Source organism: Procambarus clarkii, chromosome 13 (assembly GCF_040958095.1).
Source record: "Procambarus clarkii isolate CNS0578487 chromosome 13, FALCON_Pclarkii_2.0, whole genome shotgun sequence".
NCBI lineage: Eukaryota > Metazoa > Arthropoda > Malacostraca > Decapoda > Cambaridae > Procambarus > Procambarus clarkii.
The window spans coordinates 20,630,179-20,656,084 of NC_091162.1; the positions used below are offsets into that span (position 1 = coordinate 20,630,179).

The 25,906-nt window shown below is 41.4% G+C and overlaps 1 protein-coding gene across 3 annotated transcripts in view; it reads right to left on the minus strand.

Moving 5' to 3' along the window:
- Nucleotides 1-25,495, minus strand: part of LOC123757242 (kinesin-like protein KIF23) — a 98,602-nt gene extending 73,107 nt beyond the window's left edge. For 2 of the 3 annotated variants that reach the window (XM_069323772.1, XM_045740752.2), the window contains exons 1-4: nucleotides 25,338-25,495; nucleotides 21,019-21,178; nucleotides 15,477-15,686; nucleotides 10,317-10,513 (exon numbers count right to left, since the gene is read on the minus strand). In XM_069323772.1, coding sequence (XP_069179873.1) covers nucleotides 10,317-10,513; nucleotides 15,477-15,686; nucleotides 21,019-21,177 — 566 coding nt within the window. In that variant the 5' untranslated portion in view covers nucleotide 21,178; nucleotides 25,338-25,495. Of the gene's footprint in view, nucleotides 1-10,316; nucleotides 10,514-15,476; nucleotides 15,687-21,018; nucleotides 21,179-25,291 lie in introns of all 3 variants that reach the window. The other variant, XM_069323771.1, reaches the window with a different exon arrangement.
- Nucleotides 25,496-25,906: the final 411 nt, after the last annotated feature.

Below are 25,906 nucleotides of genomic sequence, written 5' to 3' on the forward strand. Positions count from 1 at the left end.
GAGCCCTGTTGGCTCCCCGGAGCTAACAACCCACAGAGGAAAGTAGAGGGACAAATCCGGAAGGCGGTCGCTGCACGCTCCACAACTCAACACCAAGACAACTGGCTGCAACCACAGGGCCAGCCATAAGAATCCTGCGGACGACCTGGGAAACCCGCACCTGCAGACCAGGAAGAAGGGAAACCAGAGCAACCCAAAAAGTGTCCACGGACACAGAAGCCAAGGCGCGCAAAAAACGGCGGAGAACCTTCACGGGCCACAAAACACAATGCACCCCCGGCCTAATCAACCATCCATCAAAAACCTCAAGGACCCCTCCAGAAAACAGCAGTCTCAATTTTTGCCAGACAAGAAGGAGACGGCTGGAGACGAACAAACCTACCGCCCCGACCGAAGGAGCAGAAAACCAGAACAGGAGGGGCCACCATAAACCAAGGAGAAGAAAGAAAAGAGCACTCTGCCCAAAGACCAGGACGACACAAGCGACGCATGAGCAGGCCAGAGGTGAAACAACGCACGAGACAGCTTGCGGAACGGCTTAGAAGTAATAGCAATACCGAATGCAAGCAAAAGCGGCTCTGCCAGCTCCGCACAATACGAGGCGACAGTATGCGGCAAAATGACGGCCCCAAACCCCCTACCAGAGAGGAACAAGGCAATGCCAACAAAACACAGCCACCTATAAAGGGACAGAAGGAAAAGGAAGGACCGCCAAAAAAAAACACACCTCCGCCAAGAAAAAGCACGTAGGTGGGACACAAACAACGAAGCCACCTGACCACCAACAGAAGGCAAGACTCAAGGCAAAGCCAAACGAGCCGAGGAAGAGGCGGAGCTGTGGGAAGACCCCGGGTGTGACCATGTAGCAGGGAGAGCCGGAAACCCGAGCCGGCAAAGAAGGAGATGGAACGTCTGCCGTACCAAAAAACATCCCAACGCCAGCGAGCCGCCAAGTGGTTGTAAACCAAGTCCCCGACAGACTCCAGAGAAGGGACACCGCGAGACTCCGAAAACGCCAACAGGCCGGGAAAACCAGGAACCAGAATCGAAACCTGGCAAGAGGAGAGCCGAAAGGCACAAACAAAACACACAACGTGTAGGATGAAAGGAAGCTGAGGAACGAAGAAGGTAGGTAGCGAACAGGAACGACCGGACCAACACCAAAAGCCGCTGGATATGTCCCAATATGTTCTCGGGAGACAGAACTCTGGGACATGACCACCACAAGCAAAATCCTCAGAGGAAATGACAGGGTAGAGAAATACAAGCCATGGAACACATGGGGGCACACATAACGAGGGAAACATGTTGAACCGAATGCCAAAATGAGCCGTAGAAAAGAGAAGAAGCACACCAGTGTCCGCAGACAATAGGAACGCATGAGGAAGGGAAGTGGCAGAGGCCAACCCCACACCCAGCATTAAGTGCAGAGAGGATAGCCTAGAAAGCACAAGAACCTATACAGAAGTCAAATGACAGGTGAGAGGCGGGACTAAGAACCAAAGCCCATCCCCTGCAAGCACAACTAGGGGAGTACAGAGAATCCAATGTACATGGAAAAGCGAAGCCTGGTACAGCAAGACCGGCAAGGAATGGGGAACCCAGAAAATCATGGGAACAAAGAACCCAAACAAGGAAGGCCCCGGGAAGAAGCATGGAATGGCCGAACAAAACACCACAACCATACCCCAACACGCAACCGCAGTACCAAAACCGCAGCAAAACGTCACCACACAACACCCCTGGACACAGGAACATGTACCACATAAGAGGCACCTCCACCTTTATACCCTGGAACACGGAGGCAGGGCCCCGAAACTTATGCATGGGTAGACATGCAGAGGAGAGGGACTGGAAGGGCATAGTCAGGAGCCGCCTCGTATGGGCCAAGAGGCCTCCCTGCAGTCACCTGCGTTCTGACGTTCGAATCGGGAGGCAAGGAACAAGAGCCGCCATGTATGGGCCAATAGGCCCACTGCAGGCACCCTTGTTTGTATGTTCCATGTTCTCATGTACGTATGTACTCCCATTCACACCCCCAAAACGAGCCAGCGCCTGAACGAAGAAGACGCCAGACCGCATAAACTCACCTGCAGAATATAGGCACGGAAGGGTCACGACAATATTACCAGGTTGGTGCTGCCGGAGGCGGCGAGGATATCGTGCACCTGCAACCCAGAAAAATGGGAGCACCACCCGCGGAAGCAGGCCAGAGCTGCTCAAGCAGAAGAGGATAGGAGAGGTGAAGGAGGCGCCCCCCACCCAAAATACAAGGAAAACCTGGCGTTTTCCCCATAGCGGCACTCCAGAACACCCCCCAGGAACAACGGGGCATGGACTGGAGAATGAGAAGAGCGAGAGGCAAAGCACTCGAGAGAAAACGGACGAACACCAGCATTTGTGCACACCGCCCGAACCAAAACCTCCCACGGCGCATGCGCAGGACACTAAAGTAGCCCAACAGTTTGTATCCCGAGTGATTCGCTTAAGAGAAGAAACAGCCCAACTCACGGGAACAGAAGCCAAAAAGGAGTAAGCAATGACACCCATAGCCGGCTCAGTTAATGAAAACAATGAACCGAACTGGCTCCTGGTACTGGATACCAGGAGCCTAACTGGGCGACAAGTAGCCCAACCGGGCCACAAGCAGCCCAACCTGGCATCCCGGACCAGGAGTATGGAAGGAAAATGAGCAGTGTCGAGACAGCACAGAGAGAAGATACATGAACAAAAGAACAAGACAGAGCCGAAAACCAAGAGGAAACATGGAAGAGGACCAACAAGCCCTAGAAAGGACTGGAGGGTAGCCTCACCGAAAGACAACAGACGTTCCAATAATACAGGAAGGAGCAAAACCCATCCTGAACCTTCGAGAACACAGAAGCAAGTACAAATGACGAAGGCATAGAAAGGCCTAGTCGCACCCGAGACCAAAAGTCATGCAGAACCAAAAAAAGAGGGGAACATGACGGAGAAGTCCCGTCCCAAGAAAAAGGGGGAAATAACGGAGAAGGGCACTCACCGACAGGACGGAACCAACAGGCTTAAGAGACAAGGAACCGAGCCCGGGGAGGGGGCGACGCCCAACAACTCATGTGGAGAGTGGGAAAGGAAAACCACAATCCGCCAACCACAAGCCCCGCCCAGAGGGTAGAAAAAACCCTGGTGGGGTCCAACGGGGCCTAAGGCTCCCCAAGTCAGTCCCTCCCAAGCCCTGGGAACCCACACAGTAGGCCCCGGGGCCGAGCTGTCCCCCCCAAAGCCCCAGCCTCAAGAAAAAAACGGGGTAGTCGTGAAAAGCACAAAGGAAGGGAGTCCACTGGCAGACTCTTACAACACGGCTGGATGAACAAGCTCGAATGCCCCCGTCACTACCCCAGAAGGGGAATTCCCCAAGACCAACCGAGTCTCGAGATCATGGAAATCCTGCCCAGATCCCGAACCCACAGACCGGAAGAACCCAGATGCAGGGAGGAAGGGGGGAAGGGGATCCCGACAAGACCACCAACCAAAACGGGGCAGCCTCGGGGCTTCCAGGGAGCAAACAACCTAGCGCGTTGCCACCGAAGCCCAAAATGCAACGCCCGTCCTGCCTGCACCCACATAGTCAGCATAAGACTGGGTAACTGAGTAAGAAACAACCAACAAAACTTGCAGGACTCAGGGCCGAAGGTGTCACCGACCCCAAAGGCAGCAGACTGAGGCAAAACCAGGAGTCACACCCTGAGACAAGGGGACAAAGCAACCCTCGAACTCGCACAAAGCGAGGGGGGGGGAACTCCAGGGCCACATCCATCGAGCCCACGCTCCCCCTAGGGGTTTCCCAGGGTCCTGAGCATTTACTATAAAAGGAATCGCGCTCAGGTAATCCCAGGCAGGGTACTGCTAACCGGCGCCCATGTCTACCAAACAATTTTCTAAGAACTGAACCCCTGGGACGTGTACATTCACGGGAACCTAGCAGGGGGAACCACTGGAAGAAGGTAGAGAACTCAATACAAAAGGGGAAAAGAACCAAAGGCAGACCCCCCTCCCCACCAGGTAGACGGATAAAAAGAAAAAGAAAACCCCGCAAGAGTACAGCGTATCCAGGCGGAACAGAGCCGGCCGGTATGATTCGTGAAAACAAGCTGCGCAGTACCCTGTGCCCCTACCAGTGCAAACTGCCCCTTACCCTAAGGCGAACAAGGGAGACAGAACCCCCTATCACACAAAGGGCGGCCAAAAACCAAGCAGTAAACGGCCTAGCAGAAGCAGGACACAAGGAACTTGTGGAAGGTAACCCCAAGCCCCAAGGGCAGTACTTACAGGGCACCTAGGGAAGGGAACTCAAGGCGCATGCAGCCCGAGTACTGGAGACTCATTCCCGGCTTATGCACCACCTAGAAGACAGACACCACACACTAGGTACAGTGCTGAAACAACCACCGGAGCCGGAGCACACAACCGATGCCTTTAGCATCAGCCGAAGAACTGTGTTGTGGATTGCCGGCGTGGGGGTCTGGGGATCCCCCCTTCCGGGTGTGTGACGTCATGCTAGTTTGCTCGTATTTTTTGGGGGAGTTCTATCTACTAGTTCGGCATTAGGTAGCAATTTTAACCAGAATAAGGGTTTATTTTGGGACGCTTACCTTTCTGGGTGCCTGATCCGGTCGATGGCAGACATAGAATACTTCCAACCACATGGGGGTTTCTATAGGCCATTGCTCCTCTTGCCTCTCTGAGGGGGCCTGGTTCCGGCTCATGGTTATCTTGAGACAATTTCGGGGCTTTAGTGTCCACGCAGCTTGGTCATCGACCAGGCCTCCACCCCCAGGAAGCAGCCCGTGACAACTGACTAACACCCAGGTACCTATTTTACTGCTAGGTAACAAGGGCATAGGGTGAAAGAAACTCTGCCCATTGTTTCTCGCTGGCACCCGGGATAGAACCCGGGACCACAGGATCACAAGTCCAGCATGCTGTCCGCTCGGCCGACCGGCTCCCTGGTCCCCGGTAGGTCCACAGAACCCCATACACATGACTGACGCCAAAGTCTGACATTAGCATATTAGCCTGTATAGCTCCAGGGAGCCGACGGGGCTCCCCCCAGAAAATAAGTGAATATTTATCATTTCACTGGATGGAGGTGCTGTGGATGTGTGGTGGGTGTATCTGGCACCTGTCAACACCCGGTGCCCTTAAGTTTATGCTCCCTGTGTTATCCTCGGGTGTTTCATTGATTGTTTATCACTTGTTTCTCATCATTTACAGGAGTATATGTGATGGGCTCTGGGGCAATGACATATGGCCTAATTGGCACCATATGGGCAAGAGTAAAGAATGAAAGAAAGGCGTAGGCCACCAATGTAGCACACACAATGGTAGGCTCCTCCTTGTACACGTAACCATGAAATGTTAAGATTTTTTCATTGGTGAAGGTAAACTCCAATACATTCACAGAGCTATGATATCCATATTTGGATCATACATGTAAAACCCAGACAATAATTGTTTAAATTGTCGTATGACGACAACAGCATTACCCCAAGAATCAGCGAATGATGATAACTGCTAGTAAAGGTTTAAAAATGTAAATTTTCAGATACAAATTAGATTTAATTTCACCAAAGCTTAATATTACATTACACTGAAGTACTGGACATCATATGAAATGAAGACAATGGATGAATGGGAGGTAACATTCAATAAGGCCAGCAGAGAATATCATCTGGGACTTATTTTATGTACTTGGGTAATGCTCTTGTATTAGAGGATTCAGTGAGTGCAATAATTTATAAAAGCATTCATATTAATTAATAAGGATGTTAAACACACGTTAAATAACTGAGGGAATATTTCAGTGGATGGGGGCAAAGGAAAGGGTGGAGGTGAAAGTAACAGAAAATGTCACTTTCAGTCAAAGTGGCATTTTCGTATGTCATTTTGTTGTCAGCCAGACCAGCCACATCAACCTCACTTACCTCATATAATTCTGCACTATTACAGCCTGTCCAGCCACAATCCCCATGCTCACTCACTCATCCACATTTTCAATCAACTACTAAATTTTTAATAGTTACATTTTTAAACAATGCTGTCTGTCGATCAAATTGTATTTTTGCTGTTTTTCTGCCATGTTCCCCCTTTTATATTTTTATATTTTCTCAACACATTTTATACTTTAACCTCAATTAGTATTAAGTTTTAGTCTTTAGTGTTTTTCCTGCCCGAAACGCTTTGCGTAATAGTGGCTTTAGGCATTATATGTACTAGCTCTATCTATAAATTCAACAATATTTGTATCTCCCCTTGTATGTATGTACTTTACCTGAATAAACATTTGAATATGAATTTAAATGTGTAGATCTTGTTTGTCATTACTGTATATTACTGTGGATGTCCCATGTTTTGTAGTAATCAATTTGAGCATAATCAAGCACCAGCAACCTATGCTTGACCAAGGAAGATGACGGGCTTCAAACTACATGTAACCTGACCAGTGGCATATGTAGGGTATGGCAAGTATGGCACATGCCTTGGGCACCACTTAAGGTGCACTACTGGGCACTTTCTATTAATTAATATCAGATAAGCTATCCTCGGGTTGTAAAGAACATTTTTCTTCAAATGTATGATCTAATCTGTCTTTGATTATATGTACAGTATTTAAAAGATATAAATCTTTTAACAACATATATTATTATTGTGATACAGTGCCGTCGCTGACAATAACGATCTAAAGAAGAAGTGCAGAACATTTGGTGAACAGTTCTGATGTTGATGGATAGTAACTATATGAAGAAATTTTGGATTGTAGAACATTACTACATATGAAGTTGGGCCAACGTGAAAATATTAAGACCCGAAGAGTATCTCGAATTTATTGTTCGGTTTGGAAATGAGAGCGTCGTCTTTAGCAATCTTCATATTGCTATTCAAATAATGCTAGTCATCAGTTTCCATCGCCAGCTGTGAGAGATCATTCAGCAAGTTAAAACTATTACGTTTGTACTTTAGAGCCTTGTGAGAGAATTTCCAATCTAGTTTGCTTAAATTTTATTCAATTAACTCTACACTAAAAACTTATTTTTGTTGTTGTGGAAACTTTATCAAAACGAAATTTATCCAAATAAGAACCATTATACTGTAATTAATTTCCATTTTCTGTGGAGAAATGGAACGTCTGTGTGTCTATAAATATAGAATGTCAAGCAACTTACGTCTCTACTTAATTTCTTTAAGTGTACAATCCAAGGACTGAATTACGCTTTTCTTAAAATTAATTATAATTACAAAGAATATTCATCCATATCCACTACTTTCTAAAAAAAAAAAATTATATCCCATTTCTCGTGAAAAGAAAGTGAGATCGGGAGAGGCAAGGAGCCATCTTGACTCGGTAGAAAGAACAGACGTGTTGGCAGTTAGCTTGCAAGCAATAAAATTTTACGTTGTATTACGAGTGTTATCCAGCCACATTACTCCAAGGATAAGTGTCACCTGGTGATGTGAATTTCATTAAAAATGAGCTCATAGTATATACATAAATCATCATTGGTTATGATGCAGGAAAGCATCAAACAAATGGTGAGCGTCTCATAACCTGAATCTTAGATAATTAAATTTAAATAATTAAATCATAATACTGTACAATAATTACTTAATTCAAATTAGTGTTTTAGCCCCATACACAATGTGGTATGTTGACAGGTAACCGAGTTGTGGCGTAGCAGTAAACAGCACGCGGTTTGCAACCTGTGAGACACCATAACCACAGGTCAACACGAGATGTCTGGCTCACGTGAACGATACGCATCCCGGCTAAACTACGCTTCTTGTTCAGCTAAGCTGACATATTTTTCTTAGTAGAAATACTTGAATTTAACTGAAATAAATAACCTAAAATAATAAAGTAACACTAACTGATTTATTTACATGAAACCACCAAAGTATGTGAGGAGTTTATTTGTGTAGAATTGTAAAAATACAATCCACTATGCAGACGAGGAGTCACAATAATGTGGCTGAAATATATTGACCAAACCACACACTAGAAAGTGAAGAAACAACGACGTTTCGGTCTGTCCTGGACCATTCTCAAGTCGATTGAGCCTCACAATCGACTCGAGAATGGTCCAGGATGGACCGAAAAGTCACCGTCTCTTCATTTTCAAAGTGTGGTTTGGTCAACAGTCCACTATGCTTTAAATAAATAATAAACATTTATATTTAACCAAAATTTTGAATTTAAATAAATAAATAAAATTAATAATCTTTCTCACAAGTAAATCCCCACAAGCCTCCATGGGTCAAGGCAGACTCTGTGATCTTGCTCGGCTAAGTGTAGAAAAAGAAGAAACAGAAAAAAGACTGACCACATCATAGACCAATTTGCACAAGTGAAAGCAAGGAAAGTGCAGTTATAATTTTCATGTAGTGTAGCGTCATAATTTATCGATTAACACTTTCGTCCGGGCATGACGCAGCATTGCGTCATCCGTTTACTGTCGGTAATGCCGGGGATGACACAGCATTGCGTCATCCACTTTAAATAATCACCAAAAATCAGGTTTTTATCCGATTTTTGGGGGACTGGTTTTAAAATGCGCGCCGATGTCTTCCCATTTTCTTTGTTGAGCCTCGTGGCCCTCAGGCAGCTTGGCACACGCCGTGGGCCCATTGTTTTCGCTCCACTGTTGTGACCAATGTCGCCTCCCCTCGCATCTCAAACGTGTGAACATTTCGGCTATTTTCCGTGGCTATATTTCTTACTGCGGCTTTAGAAACTATCTACGCTTACTCCACGATGGATAGTGATCATGAACAAGGCCCTTCCAGGAAGAAAATTGCGAAAGAAAGGCTTGAAAAGGGCGGGAATTGGGAGTGTAGCTGGAAGGCGTTTGAGCGCTCACTTGCGGCTAACGCGTGGCCCGTCTTCAACTCGTCGGCGGTTGGAGCGTGACCAGGTTTTTTATTTTATATGCTAATATTCCTCTAGAGAATTCTATTGCGAACCCATTGAGACCAAAATGAAAGACCTAGGACGAAAATTGAGGTGACCAGAGTGAAAATAGTGAAAACATTTTATTGCGTTTGCGCGCTCCTGGTAACTCGTTCGCACTTTATCTGTTTGCTGCGGATAATTAGCCGGGCTTTTGGAGTTTATATGCATTTAGTACTGTAGAGAATTCTATTGCGAACACAATGATACAAAATTTAATCTCGTAGGACGAGAATTAAGTTGACAAAGTTGGAGAGTATACACTTTTCAGAATTTACGCGCGCTCCCGTGACACCCTGGGACCCATATCGCACAGTTGAGGGGTGGCGCGCGGGGTACGCCAAAGTGTTAAAAGATGAACGAATTTGACAGGAATCTTTGAGCTGATTTTATGGTATAGTTATCTGAGAAATGGTGTCAGATGTTAGGACACGGACACAATTTCAGTGCTTGCCATAGGCGCCATTTTCTATTGATACGTGACTGAGCCTGACAATAATAATGTAACTAAGTATTACAACACCTTTAATGCTATCCTCCTATAATTGCCAATGACACCTAGAAACAAATGGAGGGAAGTGATAATTGTGACTGTATTACTATTTGGCTCTCTCACTGTCTAGTTGACTACTCTGATGTTACTTGAAGTCAACCGTAAATAACACCACTACCTTTCATCAGTCATACGTGCTTTTAACCTGGATACAACTTCCAATTGCATTTAATTTCCATTAGTATGTCAATTTTTTTTAACCGAGTCTTATGTTATTGTTTCATTCCCTAGGAATGCTCTTTCAGAACATTCAAAAGAAGGCACCAAGTTAGGAAAATAAAGAGTGGAAGATAATATTCCCACTAGAATAATAAACGAGTCCATTTGTTTGAAAGTTAAGCTGGGCAAAGCATATGGGGTTCCAAGGGAACACCTTCTCATTGCTACTGTTGTCACAATAGTAGACAGCTTATCAAACAAGCTGGACCCAAGTACAATAGTACTACAGTTAATTTTTCTCAATGTGTATAAATTAAGAACCCTAAGAAAGCATCTTCAATCGAACTGCAAAATCCTTATGGTTATCCAGCTGAAATGTGGGAACTGCTTCCAAAAGCATATGAAAAGGGATTGAAAAGTTACTGAGCATGTTAAGTGTTGAGTACTGTACTATGCGAGAGAGAACCATGACTTCCTTGATCAGGATTGCACATGACCAAACCACAAATACATTATACACTGTGATACAAAACACAGAGGATTACAAGTGCATAGATTCTCATGAGCTAATGAGATGCTAATCCTGATAATTAACATAAATAATAGATGAGAGTACAGTACCTAAGTTTTGGAGTGCGAGGTGTTTTGCAGACCGTAACCTGAGCCTTGTGCACTTTTGTAGCATCTGCTTCTGTTTGAACATCAAAGCCATTCATATGATCAGGTAGGAAAACACATTTGTGCGCCTTATACTTATCTATACTGTTAAAAACCACATCCAAGGTCCTTCGTAATATACCACCATCTGCAGGCGTTCCCTGAAAAATAAAACTTCCTGGCATGTAGAAGTAATAGGAATTATTTACTAATTTCAAATACTTTCTGAATAAACAAAAACTTGTTTATCGGCAGCTGCATAATTTAATAGTCTTAAAAGAAAAAGATATAAATATGAAGACCAAGTACTGTGCAGGAGTGACTTACATACCGATGTACATTATATCACAGATATAAAGGTGATGCTCTAGTCTATATACAGTGATGACTTCCATACATTTTTCATATTTAAATTTAACAATTTCAACAGTGCCCAACTGATAACTTTATTCAACCTCCTGTTTTGGTAGTACCTGTAGTAATGATGAGGACCAAAGTATATATACTGACGTACAACGAAAATTATTAAGTAGGAATCTGAACTATTGAGTTGCACAAACCGAAAAACTATTTTTTACTTTTGTTGCTTCAACAAACTAAACCTAACCTTCCTAGGCCTAATACACAATATCTGAGGCCTAATATAGTACATATGTTTGCTATACTAAGCCTAGGAATATTTAAGTTTGTTTTTTAGCTTCATTTATTTTAAAAGAATTCCTTACTAGTCAGTATACTATCTAAAAGCTAAGTACAGTACTTACAAATTTTTAACAATTAACGATCGTCACAATAGGAACTATTTAAACAGGAGGATGGGTTGCTTTATCATCCTTACTTAGGCACAGAATCCTTCACCCATCAGAATTAAACTGCATCTACCAATCTTTCATAAATTTTAAGTCAACATAAATCACCTTCTAGCAATTTTGAGTCTTTGAATTCGTTTCCCACCCAATTTGTTATCTTCAATTTTGCAAATGTAACTGATCAATCATATGTCTAAATTGCTTGCTTGCCTGCTTATATATATATATATATAAATAAATTCAAGCGAGATCGTCACTAAGCGGGCGGTCTGGTAAACTGACGAGGGGTCGCCCGTGCCACCAGGAACCACGCACTCCGTCGACCCCATTACGTGTATCAACAGTTGCAAGTCAAGGCAAATGTCGAGTTGAATTTTCCAACGAAATTGGGGTCGTAACTCGAAGCATTCATAAGTCGAGGTTCCACTATCTGTGTCTGTGTGGTGTGTAATTACCCAAGAGTAATTATAAGATGAGAGCTACGCTCGTGGTGTCTCGTTTTCCCAGTACTCTTTGTCGTATAAAGCTTTGAAACTACTGACGGTTTTGGCCTCCACCACCTTCTCTCCTAACTTGTTCCGACCGTCCACCACTCCGATTGCGAAAGTGAATTTCCTTATATTTCTTCGGCATCTTTGTTTAGTTAGTTTAAATCTATGACACATTGTTCTTTAAGTTCCAGGAAATCTTTCCTATCAATTTTATCAATTCCTGTTACTTTTTTGTATGTAGTGATCATATCACCTCTTTCTTCCATCTTCTAGTATTGGCATATTTAATGCCTCTAACCTATCCTCATAGCTCTTGTCCTTTAGTTCTGGAAGCCACTTAGTAGCATGTCTTTACACCTTTTCCAGTTTGTTGATGTGCTTCTTAAGATATGGGCACCACACAACAACTGCATATTCCAGCCTTGGCCTAACAAAAGCCGTGAACAATTTCTTTAGTACTGTATTTCATCATTCATGTATTTAAAAGCAATTCTAAAGTTAGAAACTGTAGCATAGGCTCCTTGCACAACGTTCTTTATGTGATCCTCAGGTGATAGTTTTCTATCTAGAACCTGATAGGGCATCTAACAGCTGGGTGGACAGCGATTCGGATTCGCAGTCCTGAGGTTCCGGGCTTGATCCACGGTGGAGGCGGAGACAAATGGGCAAAATTTCTTTCACCCCGATGCCCCGTCACCTAGCAATAAATAGGTACCTGGAGGTTAGACAGCTGCTACGGGCTGCTTCCCGGGGGTAGAGGCCTGGTCGAAGACCGGGCCGCGGGGACACTAAGCCCCGAAATCATTTTAACCTCAAGATAACCCCCTACATCTCTTTCTTGATCAGAATTTGTTAAAGATTTCTCACATAATTTATAGGTTGTCGGGGGCCTATGTTCTCTTATTCCACATTTCATAACATGGCATTTGTTGACATTAAATTCTATTTGCCAAGTGGTGCTCCATATACTTATTTTGTCCAGGTCTTCTTGAAGGGCATGACAATCATCTAAGTTGTGGATACTTAGTAAAAAGCCACCAACACTCAAAAGCCCAAATCTCCAGTAGCAGTGCAGAATATCACACACCTGGCTAATCTGATAAATATCTAAAGATTTTAGCAAATCTGAAAAAATATCCAAATATTTCAGCTCCCTCTCAATCAGGAACAGTTCAGCACTTGATAAGTTTTATGTCCTCAAGTGCTGGTAGTGTAGTCAGGATGTATGAAGGTTTGTGATGCAAGTGAGCATTGTTAGTGTTCTTGCCACCTGATACTGGCTAGGTGATGCAACATTGAAGTTGACTGACTGTAATCAGATATTCCTATTGATGAACACATTTATGACATCACTGGGGCTCTATTTGCTTGGCCTCGAGAATAATCCCTACCAAATATATATTACCACAGTTGGATAACAGTTACAAGTACCTTAAATAGTCCCTGTAGAGTGCTTCGGGCCCTGTGCTTGATATTTTCCCGTTTAAAAGTGTGAGACTAGGTAAGGTCAGGTGAGGTTGCTCACTATACCACTTTGAGATGCAAAATAATAAATAAATAAATATATATATATATATATAGTTTATTCAGGTAAAATTACACACATTCAATATAAGTTATAAACAGAATGTTGGATTTCTAGACAGAGCTAGTACATACTATGGCTGAAGCCACTAATACACACAGCGTTTCGGGCAAGATGTGGGAAAAACACTTAGGCTAAAACTTGAAACTAATTGAGATCAAAGCATAAATTGAATTGAAAAAGGGAAAAAGGGTAAAAATGAAAAATAATAATATTAATTACATGATGGATGGAACAGCAGAAGTAATTGTAACTAAATAAACAGATGAATACAATTTTTTTTAAGTTTATACATGGTAGATATCAGCAGTTATATAAGTTGGTCAATAATGAATATTGTTTGAAAATAGCAAGACATGGGCTGATATTTAGGGGGTAAGGTAGGTTACAGGGAATTTATTAGATAGTACAGTGATACCTTCCATTTTCGAATTTAATCCGTTCCCAGAGACGGGTCATAAGCCGAAAATTCGCAACCCGAAACAAATTTTCCCATAAGAAATAATGTAAATTGAATTAATCCATTCCACACACTCAAAAATATTAACTTTAAAATACTGTACATTTCATACATATTACACACAAATATTTTGTACTACAGTATATACAATTTATAGCTTACCTTTACTGATGACTCTTGTTGGCATATGGAAGACTGTGAGGAGGGAAAAAAGGAGGAGAGGTGTTAGCATTTGGAAGGGGAATCCCCTTCCATTATAACATCGGGCAGTGATGACTTTGCTGGAGTATCCTCTCTCCTATGTTTTGCCTGCATACCACTAGGACCTGGTTGTCTCGCTGCTTGTTTGTCTCACTAAGAACCTTTCCATAGAGACTCGTTTTTCCTCTATGGTCATCCTCATGTGTGTTTCCTTAGGTTGAACCTTACCACTGACTTTCTTGGGACCCATAATGTGATATATAATAATTACTTTTATGTTCAAAAAAAACAAAAAAAGTAGAAACACGATGAAATTATTTACAAATAATTCAAGCGTGATCCGTCACTAAGCAGGAGGCACGGGTAAACTGAAGTGTGGTCGCCCATGACACCAGGAATCACGCGCTCGGTTGACCCATATGTGAATCAATAAAGTCACAAGGCGATACAAAGGTCTTAACCCGATTCAAATTTTCCGAAGAAATTGAGTTCGCAACCCGAAAAATTTGTAAAGAGACGTGTTTGCTACACGAGGTTCCACTGTACAGTACAGTACTTAGTTTTTCTCTTTAACTGGTTGAGAGGGACAGTCTTTGACGTGATTAGGAAGGTCATTCCACATTCTGGGTCCCTTGATTTCCAGAGCATTTCTAGTTTGATTAAGTTGCACTCTTGAAATATCAAATAGGTATTTTTCTAGTGTGGTGCCCATGAGTTCTGTTACATCCTTCTAGGAAGCGTATAAAGTCAGGATTGGCATTACAGTTCAGAACCCCGAGCACAGACACCATAATTGACACGAGGCTAGATGAGAGAGTAATCGAGCATTACCAGAGTAGGGCAAAGTACATATACTATGACTTTAGAAAGAATGTCAACTGTTTTAGAAACTTTTTTTGCTATATTTTAAAAGTGGCCCTGGAAATTCAACTTGTTATCAATGAGAACACCAAGGAATTTACCATCTACAGTAGTTTGTTACTAATTTGGATATTGTTAATTCTTAGATTAATTTAATCTGAGGTTTTATTACCAAACAAAATATAAACAGTTTTGTCAATGTTAAGGGCGAGTTTGTTAGCAGTTAGCCACAGATGGGCTTTATTTAGTTCAGTATTCAGTGTGTCATTCAGAATAAGAGTTAGGACTGGAGAAAATAAAGGGTGTGTCATCAGCAAATAAAATTGGCTTGAGATGTTAAGAGGCATTTGGAAGGTCATTAATGTAGATGAGAAAGATTAGAGGGCCAAGTATACTGCCTAGAGAAACACCAATTGTGTGACTCAAAGGAAAGATATAAGCTAACTAAGTGGAATTATATTTATCAATTATAATTATTAAATTAATGTGGGGAAATAGATAAAGATAGGGTTGTTATATTTTCTTTCAGCATCAACATTAGCTACCAGACATTAAATAAGACAACAGAGTATCAGCCATTTACAAAATTAATTTATATTGCAAGAATTAAGATTTACAAAAACCTACCAGCTTTCCAATATTTCAAATTAGAATACAAAGACAACAGCATTAACCTTAACTTATACGACTGACACAGAACCATGATGATTCCCTCACCTGCATGGTATGTGTCTTGCCAGAGCCTGTAACACCATAGGCAAATAGAAGACTATTCTTTCCTTGAAGTAAGTCAGCCACCAGAGGTTTGGCAACTTGGTCAAAGAGCTGTTTCTGTGATGCCTTAGAGTTAAATACATGTTGAAATTTGTAATACTGCTCCTTGCCATTTCCATTTCGAAAGGCAAAGCTTGTAGCCGGAGGTGTCAGCTGGAAGTCCAAGACTTGGATTAGTTCCGATATTGAGGGAGCAACACACGATATTCCATGTACACAGGCCTTCATTTTAATTCACTAGACTTTCTACAACAATTATACTATTACAGGTAGATAGGATAAAGGTATATCTGTACAGTACAGCAAATAGTGTACTTTGCAATGACTGAAAACTTTCAATAATTGTCCAGATGCTAGTTATTCAATAAAACAAATTCCCCTAAAATAACTCGTCTTTTAACACTACCGTTCCGACCTGTTCGTGCATTCCTGATCATGAATGTTTTGGCCATCTTAGGGTCCCACTCAGGCATGTCTAAAATGTTTATACTCTTCTTACATTTTCCCAGTTAGTTTTTGAGTTACAACTATAAATTTGGTATTAAAATGTGTTTTAATAATAGATTATATGTGACTGTGCTGAATATACAAATTTTAATTATCATTTCAACATTCCTCGTTCAACATTACTTACCTATTTTCACCAAATTAAAAATATGGAAATGTGCACGCATGCTTATTCTATATCACAGTAAAAAGAAAGCAAAAATAACTTGTACTTCTCTGGCAAATAATTTGCAAAGAATATTGAAAATATTCACAAGAAGAGCAACTATTACTCTAAGTGGTAGATAGTCAGCCAATGTGATTTCTGGAGGGTCTCCTGATAAGATATTCATGCACTGTGCTCCATCAGACTGCTGAAGTGTTAACTTGCTATAAATTACAACATTTTAGCTACTGTATTTACAGTAATTTAAAAAAGCATAAAGATTAAAATTTTGTACAGTATCCTCTCTCTAAATCACACACTGCACTTACTAACACATCCTGTTAGAAAATATATGGATTATACAGAGGACCACTTGATTTGTGAACCCCTCGGGGACGAGGCCCGTCGGTTATCATATAAGTTCGTAAATGAGAAATGAAGGAACAAAAATAAACTAGAAGTGTAGGGGAAAAAAAAAGAAATGTCGGGAAAAAATACAGGACAAAAAAGTGACAGGTTCACAGCATCAATGCTGTGAACATCAGCATTGATGTTGCAAAATACAGCATCAATGGTGTATTTTGTTTGTACTCACGAATAAGATAAGTCCTGATCCACTTGTTATTTTGATCATGAATGTTGATGAAGCATAGTGATTTACATGGGAGAAGTGGTGGTAGATGTTGATGGTGTTGGGTTGACTGAAGTAGAGAATAATGGTGATAAGGTAGCCTTAGATGTTTACGCATTTGGGTCTACATGTGATGAGTGAGGCTACATGCAGGTGAGGCAATGCGAGCTTTCTTGGAAGCCTTTGCAAAAGACTAACTGACATTTGTTTCATTCCCTTTGATCTTGTTTTCAAAAACTTCATATACAAATTGTACTAGCTCATCATGTCCTTAGTTTCAAACTCACTGTTACTTATTTCCATAAAGGCCAGAATACCTTCAAAATGTTGCTGAACTTTTTCCATATTACATTTTTCCTTTAACAATTCTTCATCCTCTTCATCTTCCCCTCCCTCACCATCATCTTCATTGCACTCTTCTGGCTTTTTTGTTGTACATACTAATTCTATAATTTCATCATCAGTCATGTTGTGATTGTTTGGGACTTCATCATCAAAATTTATCCACCTATCTATGTCATCTTCTATTGTTTCGCTGCAAATCTCTCAAAATCTGCCTCGTCATCTTCCTTATTAAATAGACTTGACGTGGGCCAAAATTTTTTCCAACCATTTCTTAGTGTTGTTTGCTGTACCAGATTCCATGCACTAGCAATAGTCCAGTTAGCTAACTTTATTGTGAAGTCTTTATAAAAAGTCCTTAATTATTCTTAGCTGATTATTAAGACGTCTGGCAAACATCCTCTTGTAGTGGTGTTTAAGGTTCTTTAACCCTTGATCCAAGGGTTGGATCAGTGAAGTTGTATTGGGTGGTAAGAACATTCCAATGATATTGCCATTTACTAACTCATCATTGTACCTCGTGGATGAATTGCACTGTTATCTAGCAGCAACACAACTTTTCTGTATAGTGCAAGGCCAACACTTTTCAGGTGCTCCTTTACCTTGGGTACAAAGTTCTTATTAAACCACTCGGCAAATATTACTTGAGACATCCACGCACTTCACTGGTTCTTATAAATCAAAGGGAGGCACCTAGCTGACTTTAAAGCCCTGAGGGTTTTGCTAATTTCAATCACAAATAATTTCAATTTGTGCATGCCAGCTCCATTTGCACAGCCCAACAAAGAAACTCTTTGTTCTGCTTATAACCACCTGAAGGATTGTCTTCACCACTATGAGCCATCGTGTCTGTGGGTGGGTGTCATGTGAATCCCCTGCATAGCAATGGAACTGCCTTTTCCCTTCACCTTCATTTCCTCTACACTGGAAGTATACATCTACACCAGCCCAGATGAGTCATCATTCCTGCCACCTCTCCATACCCCCCAGGGCCTGGCACGGCCTGGTACGACTCAAGAGGCAAGCCGGGCGCCTCTGCTAACCGGCAGTTTGCCCCCACAAACAAGCAGTTGGCCGCCTTCAACTGGCAGTGGTGCAGCTCAACACAAAGGCACCGCCAGCCACAACAAGCAGTTTGCTAGCTGACCAGAGGCCCACCTTGCGTTGACACTGGACGAGTCATCACCGCCGGACTATATAAAGGGCGCCGCCTCCCTGGAGAGTTAAGGCACTACGGGCTCACCATGGCCCGTGCTGCTTGGAACTGTTTGTTCCAAGTAGCGAATCTTTACCAACAACAACCCTGGAGAGCCAGTCTCTCCCTTAGTGCTTTTGGAACACCTTGGTGTCTCTCACCCGTCGTCCGCCTCCAGCCAATGTGGTGTGACTGATGCCATGGTGGTATGGTAGCTGTCTTCAGTACACCATTATATCTTTATGCTTTTATTCATTGCTTATAGTTTATTTTTGCATTTAAGGTCATACTAACTTGTTCACCTTTGCATTACATGATAGCCAAGTATTTTCAGGGGCATTTATGTTCATGAATATTTCAGTAAATTGCTTAATTATTTATTTGATGATTTTCATTTGTTTCCACCCGCAACTTACACACCGCAAGGCCAAGAGCAGCATTTTTTTTTATTTGTGTGAGAGAGCGCCATACCATCTTGGTCCAGTTTAGCTGCGATACCACAACCCGTCACAGTGGGTAACATACGCCAGTACAAACGTGTCATCAGCATTTTAAATTTGCTCTGGAGATAAATTTTGTTCCTGCACCATCTCTGCAAATTTAATTGAATACTCGTCAGCATCGATAGTGTCAGCTGATTGTCTTTCACCATATACTTTAATGAACCTAATGCCATGGCAGGTTTTAAAGCTTCTGAGCCATCCATCAATGTATACATATACAACCTCCTACCCAAGGTCAAACAGCGGAAATGAAAACCCCAGCTGGCCCCAAGGGCGGGCAATCACCGAGCAGCAAACGATCCCTACGGAGGCAGTTCCCAAACGACCTGTGGAAGGTAACCCCAAGCCACAAGAGCAGTACTTACAGGGCATCTAGGGAAGGTGGCCCTAGGTGCATGCAGCCCCAGTACTCTGTGAATTACTCTTGGCTCACACACCACCACACAGCAGAAATTGACAGCACTGCGCAGACACAGGAGCCAGAGTCGATCGACCGCCACTCAACACATCAATCACAGAACTGGGGTTGGATGGCTGGCGTGGGGGGTCTGAGGCTCCCCCTTCCCTCTCTCGGGGAGTGGGGAGCTGCGCAGACAGCGGCGCGACGGCGGTTGTGACGTCATGTTTGTTTGCTTATTTTTGGATTGGGGAGTTCTGCTTGTTAGTTTGGCTTTAGGTAACAATTTTTAGTCAGGTGGAGTTTGTTTTGAGACGCCTACCTTTCTGGGTGCCTAACCCGGTAGATAGCACTTAAAATGCTTCCAACCACATGAGAATTTCTATAGGCCATTGCTCCTCGAGCCTCTCTGGTTCATGGTCCCCGTAGGCTAGAACTCCAATCGAATTGACTGATGCCACGGTCTAATACATGCATATCGGCCCGGTATAGCTCCGAGGAGCCGGAGGGGCTCTCCACAGAAACATAAGTTTTACTTTTAATATCGTTAATTAGCACCCAAGAAGCACGAAAATCCAAGTAAAAAGTTTCTATCTCTTGTAATTTAGCTGTAGTGGCCTGGAGAACTTTTTTTTTTTTTGTAAAAATGAGGCGAGTTGCCGCATGGGATAACTTTGTTAAATTATTGTCAATGTTTCTCCTTTTATTTATTTAGCTTTAGCACAGATACAACTCAAACAAGTTGTATCTGTGTACAAAAATTTTATTATATATAACTTTGAAAATATACATACTGTATATACATATAAATAATTGGACATAGCACATATTTTTGCCTGAAATATATAATGGTAATCACTCGCTGCTGTTACAATATCAGTGGCTCATAGTATAGCTGTCCTGCACGTTCCTAAGGCCATGACCTTGGGAACGTTACTTAGGCCTTAGTCACGTAGGCCACGTTACTAAGGCCATGTAAGGAAAGTGAGGGAGTTTTTTACTTTATTTTTTTTTTTAAATGGGGGGATGGTTACTGGAGGCCTGAGGAGGCAAATGTGACCAAGTAGTTTGTGCATGGAAGTTTCGAATCTTATGATAAACATGCACTAACATGATCCCATGTCGACTGGTGCACCACCACAATTGGTAATATGTCGACTGGTGCAGTGCTGGAGTTAACACTGTTTCTATATATTTTCAAGCACTGAATGTCCTAAATAAATATGAATTCTCTTTTATGTTTACACTGACACCACGAGCGTAGCTCTCATCCTGTAACTACACTTAGGTAATTACTGTTCTGGGGAGGACACTTTCCTGCCATGACAATGCTCTGCGCATGTGCTGAACTAGTGTACTGGTGGAAATTCTAAATTCAAGAGTTAAACACACCAAGTTAAACACTTCACAAGGGTCGCTCCCTTACAGTGCCTTGATTACTTCAGTGCCTTGTTGAGTGTGCTGTCAGTTTAAAAAGGTTGAAAATCTCTACAGCAGTATTGCATACTAAAGTTTTGAAGGTAATATACATTTTCAGCATCATTTGAGGGGAAACTACATCATGCTAAAATTTTTAGAAATCTTGTGTGCACCAACCCAATACAAGTAACATCTGAAAAATTATAGAATTATATTTTGCCATTTTTAATACATAATGTACAGGGTGTAGCAGTTTTATATTGTTAATATTTGTACAACTTTTAGCTTTCTTTTTGCTGTGACATTTTTAACAAAAATTATTTTCCCACAAAATGACTAGTCTTACCTTTATAGTGCGAGAATCAAGAGCAATTATGCATTGTTCTTTTTCCACATTATCCAGAGGTTTTATTCGACAGGAGACTTCCACTGGATCTTTGTCATTTTTCCCATCTGTCGTCTGGGGCCTCGGAAGGAGACGTCGTCGCTTATTCCTAGGTAGCATGCTGCAACATGTCATATTAATTTCAGTGGAAGAATTTTCTTTTAAAATTTGTTACAACCTGAAAGATGACATTAGCAACAACGTCTTAAGCATGCATTCACATCGCACAGGATTAAAGGCATGCTACTGTACAATAAATTGTTTCATGGTTTTGTATACAACATTTACAAAATAGCAGTCCCCGTGGCGTTGTGGTAAAGCACTCGCCTGGCGCTTTAGTGCTTTTACCTGGGTTCGTATCCTGGCCGGGGAGGATTGACTGGGTGCTAATCCTTAACTGTAGCCTCTGTTCACCCAGCAGTGAATAGGTACCTGGTTGTTAAACGATTTGGCAGGTCGCATTCCGGGGAAAAATTAGGATCAAGGACCTGCCCGAAACTCTATGCGTGCTAGTGGCTTTACAAGAATGTAAGACCTCTTGTTTATGTATTTATGTACAGTGGAATCTCAGTCCTCGTATGCCCGTTCTCGTATTTTTCAGTACTCGTACTGTACTCAATTTCTCCAAAAAAATATGATACGGTACTCATTGTTTGCCTCGGTTTTCAGAGTTCGTTCATATACGTACGGGTCCACTGCGAGCGTGACGCTTCAGTTTACCAGTGTCTCCCACCTAGTGATGATCGTGCTTGAATTCTTTGTGAAGAATTTCATTGTTTTGTGCTTTTTTTGGTTTCTGAACACAAAAGTTCTTATTATATATCATGCCATGGGTTCCAAGAAAGTCAGTGGTAAAGTTCAACCTAAGAAAATAATTGTGAGGATGACGATAGAGGAAAAACAAGAGACCATTCATAGTGAGATTTTTTTTTCATTCATTTTTTTTATACAAAATTGGAGCAGGCTACCTGCTCCAACACTGACATACACTGAACAAACCTTTTTCTATAAAAAAAAAAAATATAAAAAACCAGTGTTGAATGTAATGAAACGCCATTTTCTGGGTGAGACCCGGAGGCTCCCCGGAGCTTTACCAAGCTGATATGCTAATGTCAGACTTTGGCATCAGTCATATGCATGGAGTTCTAGGGCCTACCGAGGACCATGGCCAAAACCTGGCCCCTTCAGAGAGGCAAGGGGAGCAATGGCCTATAGAAACCCCCGTGTGGTTGGAAGCATTCTATGTCTGCCATCGACCGGGTCAAGCATCCAGAAAGGTAAGCATTCCAAAACAAACCCCTATTCTGATTAAAATTGCTACCAAAAGCCGAACAAGTGGATAGAACTCCCTAACAGAAAACAAGCAAACTAGTATGACGTCACACGTCACCGCGCCGCTGTCTACACAGCTCCCCCCTCCCCGGGAGGGGGAAGGGGGAGCCCCAGACCTCTCATGCCGGCTATCCACCCATCAGTTCTGAGGCTGGATGTCAAAACACACGAAAAACCGTCGACTGGAGGGAGGGAGGGTTGCCGGGGAGCCTCCAGGTCTCACCCAGAAAATGACGTTTCATTACATTCAACGCTGGTTTTCTAGGGGGAGCCCCGTCGGCTTCCCGGAGCTAACTACCCACAGAGGAAGGTCAAAGGGACGGAACCAGGAGACGGACACCACGCACCCCTCAACAGAAGCGAGACAACCGGCAGCAAACGCCAACCTAAGGCGACATAGTCCCGAAAGGGCCCGGGAACAAAACGAGACGAGCAGAAAGGCCCCAGTACAAACACCAAAAGATCCGTGCCCGAATGACAGCAAGGACACGTCACCCAGACGGCAGCAAGAGCAGAACTAATCCACTCGACCATCACGAGTGGATTAGGTGAATGAGGTGATTTGATAAAATATTATGTCCAAGATTACCATCAGAGTGCCGGCGGGCTGATGGGGAGATAGCCTTGGCTACCATCAGCTTTTGTCCGGTCGTGATGGTCGAGTGGATTAGGTGCCCTGTAAACCAGTTGCATTGCTCCTGGCAGTATGGGTTCGAGTCACTTGGTGTGAGTTTTCAGTTGCATGTATGCCTGGGGACCATTCAGGCTTGTTCGCATGAATAAAGTGATGTTAGGAACAGTTTATTTTTTGCAAAGCTGATAAGCATATGTCTTGTGTTATGGGCAAGTTTTAAAGCTAATGACAGTATTAGTGTAGTACAGTACACTACTAGGGAAAGATAGTGATAAGAAGAAATGGTGTAAGAAAAAATGGTACAAGTTTTTTTCACAGTATTTGGTGAAATAGTCGCACAAGTGTTCTTGGGTAAATGTGATGCAACACTAGATTGCACGAGAATAAAAAAAACAGTTGGGGTTATTATGCTCCAATCAGGATAAAAAATGCTGCTTTACTTTTGAGTAAAGTTGTGGTATTTTTATATAATTCTTTATTAAGTTGTTACATACCTTAGTCCTTTTATTTGTATGTCATGTTTATAAAGATATAAATGGATTTGGGTAATGTCATACATATTTATTGTGCAATATTCATGGGTTCTATTATATCCCTCCAAGACATTTAATAATTCATTTAATAATGTGACATTAATTTAGTATTGGAGTATTGTAAATGGATTTTTAAGTATAAAGAGCAAAAGAGAATGTAGTGTACATGTTCTGAATGTTTAGGTATATATTATACTGGCATCGTATGTTGTCAAACAAGATTTAACCCTTAAGCTGAGCAAAACTTCATATGAAGTGGGACATTTAGCTCAGTTTTTAAAATTTGCTGAAACTCTTTCAAAAGTTTTGTGCATAATTTACTAGGCAAATGCTCCAACTTTGTCTAAATGGCACCAATGTAACTTGAAAAACCACATAATAAAGAAATTATAAAATTGAATATTGAAAACTTCAGATTTTGAAATCGACTGCAAAAATATAAAATATCACCAACTGTTCATTTGGTGTTATTATGCTCTCAGAATAGAGTATGATCTTCATTTTCATATATTTAGAATATAGGTTTTCAGTATAGTTTACTGTAAAAAAATTTTTTTGTCAATATAGCATTTGAAATATGTGCAAATTTAGACAAAAATGTATAACTCCAAACTTTTAGGGTTTATGAAAAATCAATTCTATAGGGATTATTGGACAGACAGCTGTGCACACTATACGTAAAAATGGTGAGAATCGGTCAGAAATGAGATTTTTAGATGCTGAAGTTGTAATTTGTTAGATATAATTGAAGTTACAGTTACCGATAATGAATAAGGCAGTTCTAATTCACTAATTCACTTATAATGTTTTAATAAACATTGTTTGGCATTCGTACTCGAATGTTTAGGAAATATATATATATATATATATATATATATATATATATATATATATATATATATATATATATATATATATATATATATATATATATATATATATATATATATATATATATATATATATATATATATATATATATATATATATATATATATATATATATATATTAGAAAAAGCTATCCAACCTACACCTTATTCAAAAATAAAACCAAAAAGTACCTAATTGCATCCTCAGTTTCTTTCCTACCTGCTGCCTTAAACACCCACTGTACCACTGTACCTTGTGCTACCCACTACCCCAATACATGTGTCTAAACCATACAACTTCATCATTGTAATCATTGCTATCATCTTATAATATGATTGATGTGTTGAATGCAAATTTTACTACAATGTACCTAGAAATAAGCCTTAAATTATGCTACAATGTTCCTGTTGATAATCCTCAAATGGCACTGTAATGTACCTGTGTTTTTTTCAAATTTTCTTACAATGTACCTGTTAACATTTGTCAATTTTGCTACAAATTACCTACTTTTATTTATTTATTTATATATATATACAAGAAGGTACATGGGGCTCGCGAGGATATATAGTACAGTAATTAGTCTTGTACAGCCACTAGTACGCGCAGCGTTTCGGGCACAATACTTAAAATTATGTTAGATTAAGGACCTGCCCGAAACGCTATTCGTGTTAGTGGCTTTACAAGAATGTAAAAACATCAATGCTATGTCTCCTCATAAACCCAATATACCTTCTTGTATAGAAATAAATAAATAAATACGATAAATAAGTAAATAAATAATGGTCCCCGCCACCAGTGAGGGGAGCGCGTGCCCGGCGCTCTGAACACTGTACTCAAAACTACTTCAGATTTTTCAAACCTTACTAAATAAAAGAGCAATAATCAGGGGTTGTGTCGAGTAGTCTCTTACTGTTCTAAGAAGCGTGGGGGACCACAGTGCCTAGGTGTCAATGACTGTCAGTGTGTGGTAGTGGCACTAGAGGCCCGTAAAGACCCACGTGCTGTGCCACCACTGGGTCAGGTGTTTGACTGATGGCGGCGCCTCGCTCCTCCCACGCCGCCCCCTATACACGCCCGCTTCCTCTACCCTCTTACTTAATAACTTTTATTTATTAATTTGTTATAGCTGTTTTAGACATTTGTACTATGATATATACTTCACACATTCTAAATATATATATATATATATATATATATATATATATATATATATATATATATATATATATATATATATATATATATATATATATAATGAATTTGGTCAATTGTTTTTAAATCCGTATAACGAACCTTCCTTGTACGAAGTGATCTGTATTATAAAAATGTTAATTCGGGTACTCACCTATTTGTGCTTGCGGGGGTTGAGCTTTGGCTCTTTGGTTCCGTCTTTCAACCGTCAATCAACTGGTGTACAGGTTCCTGAGCCTACTGGGCTCTATCATATCTACACTTGAAACTGTGTATGGAGTCAGCCTC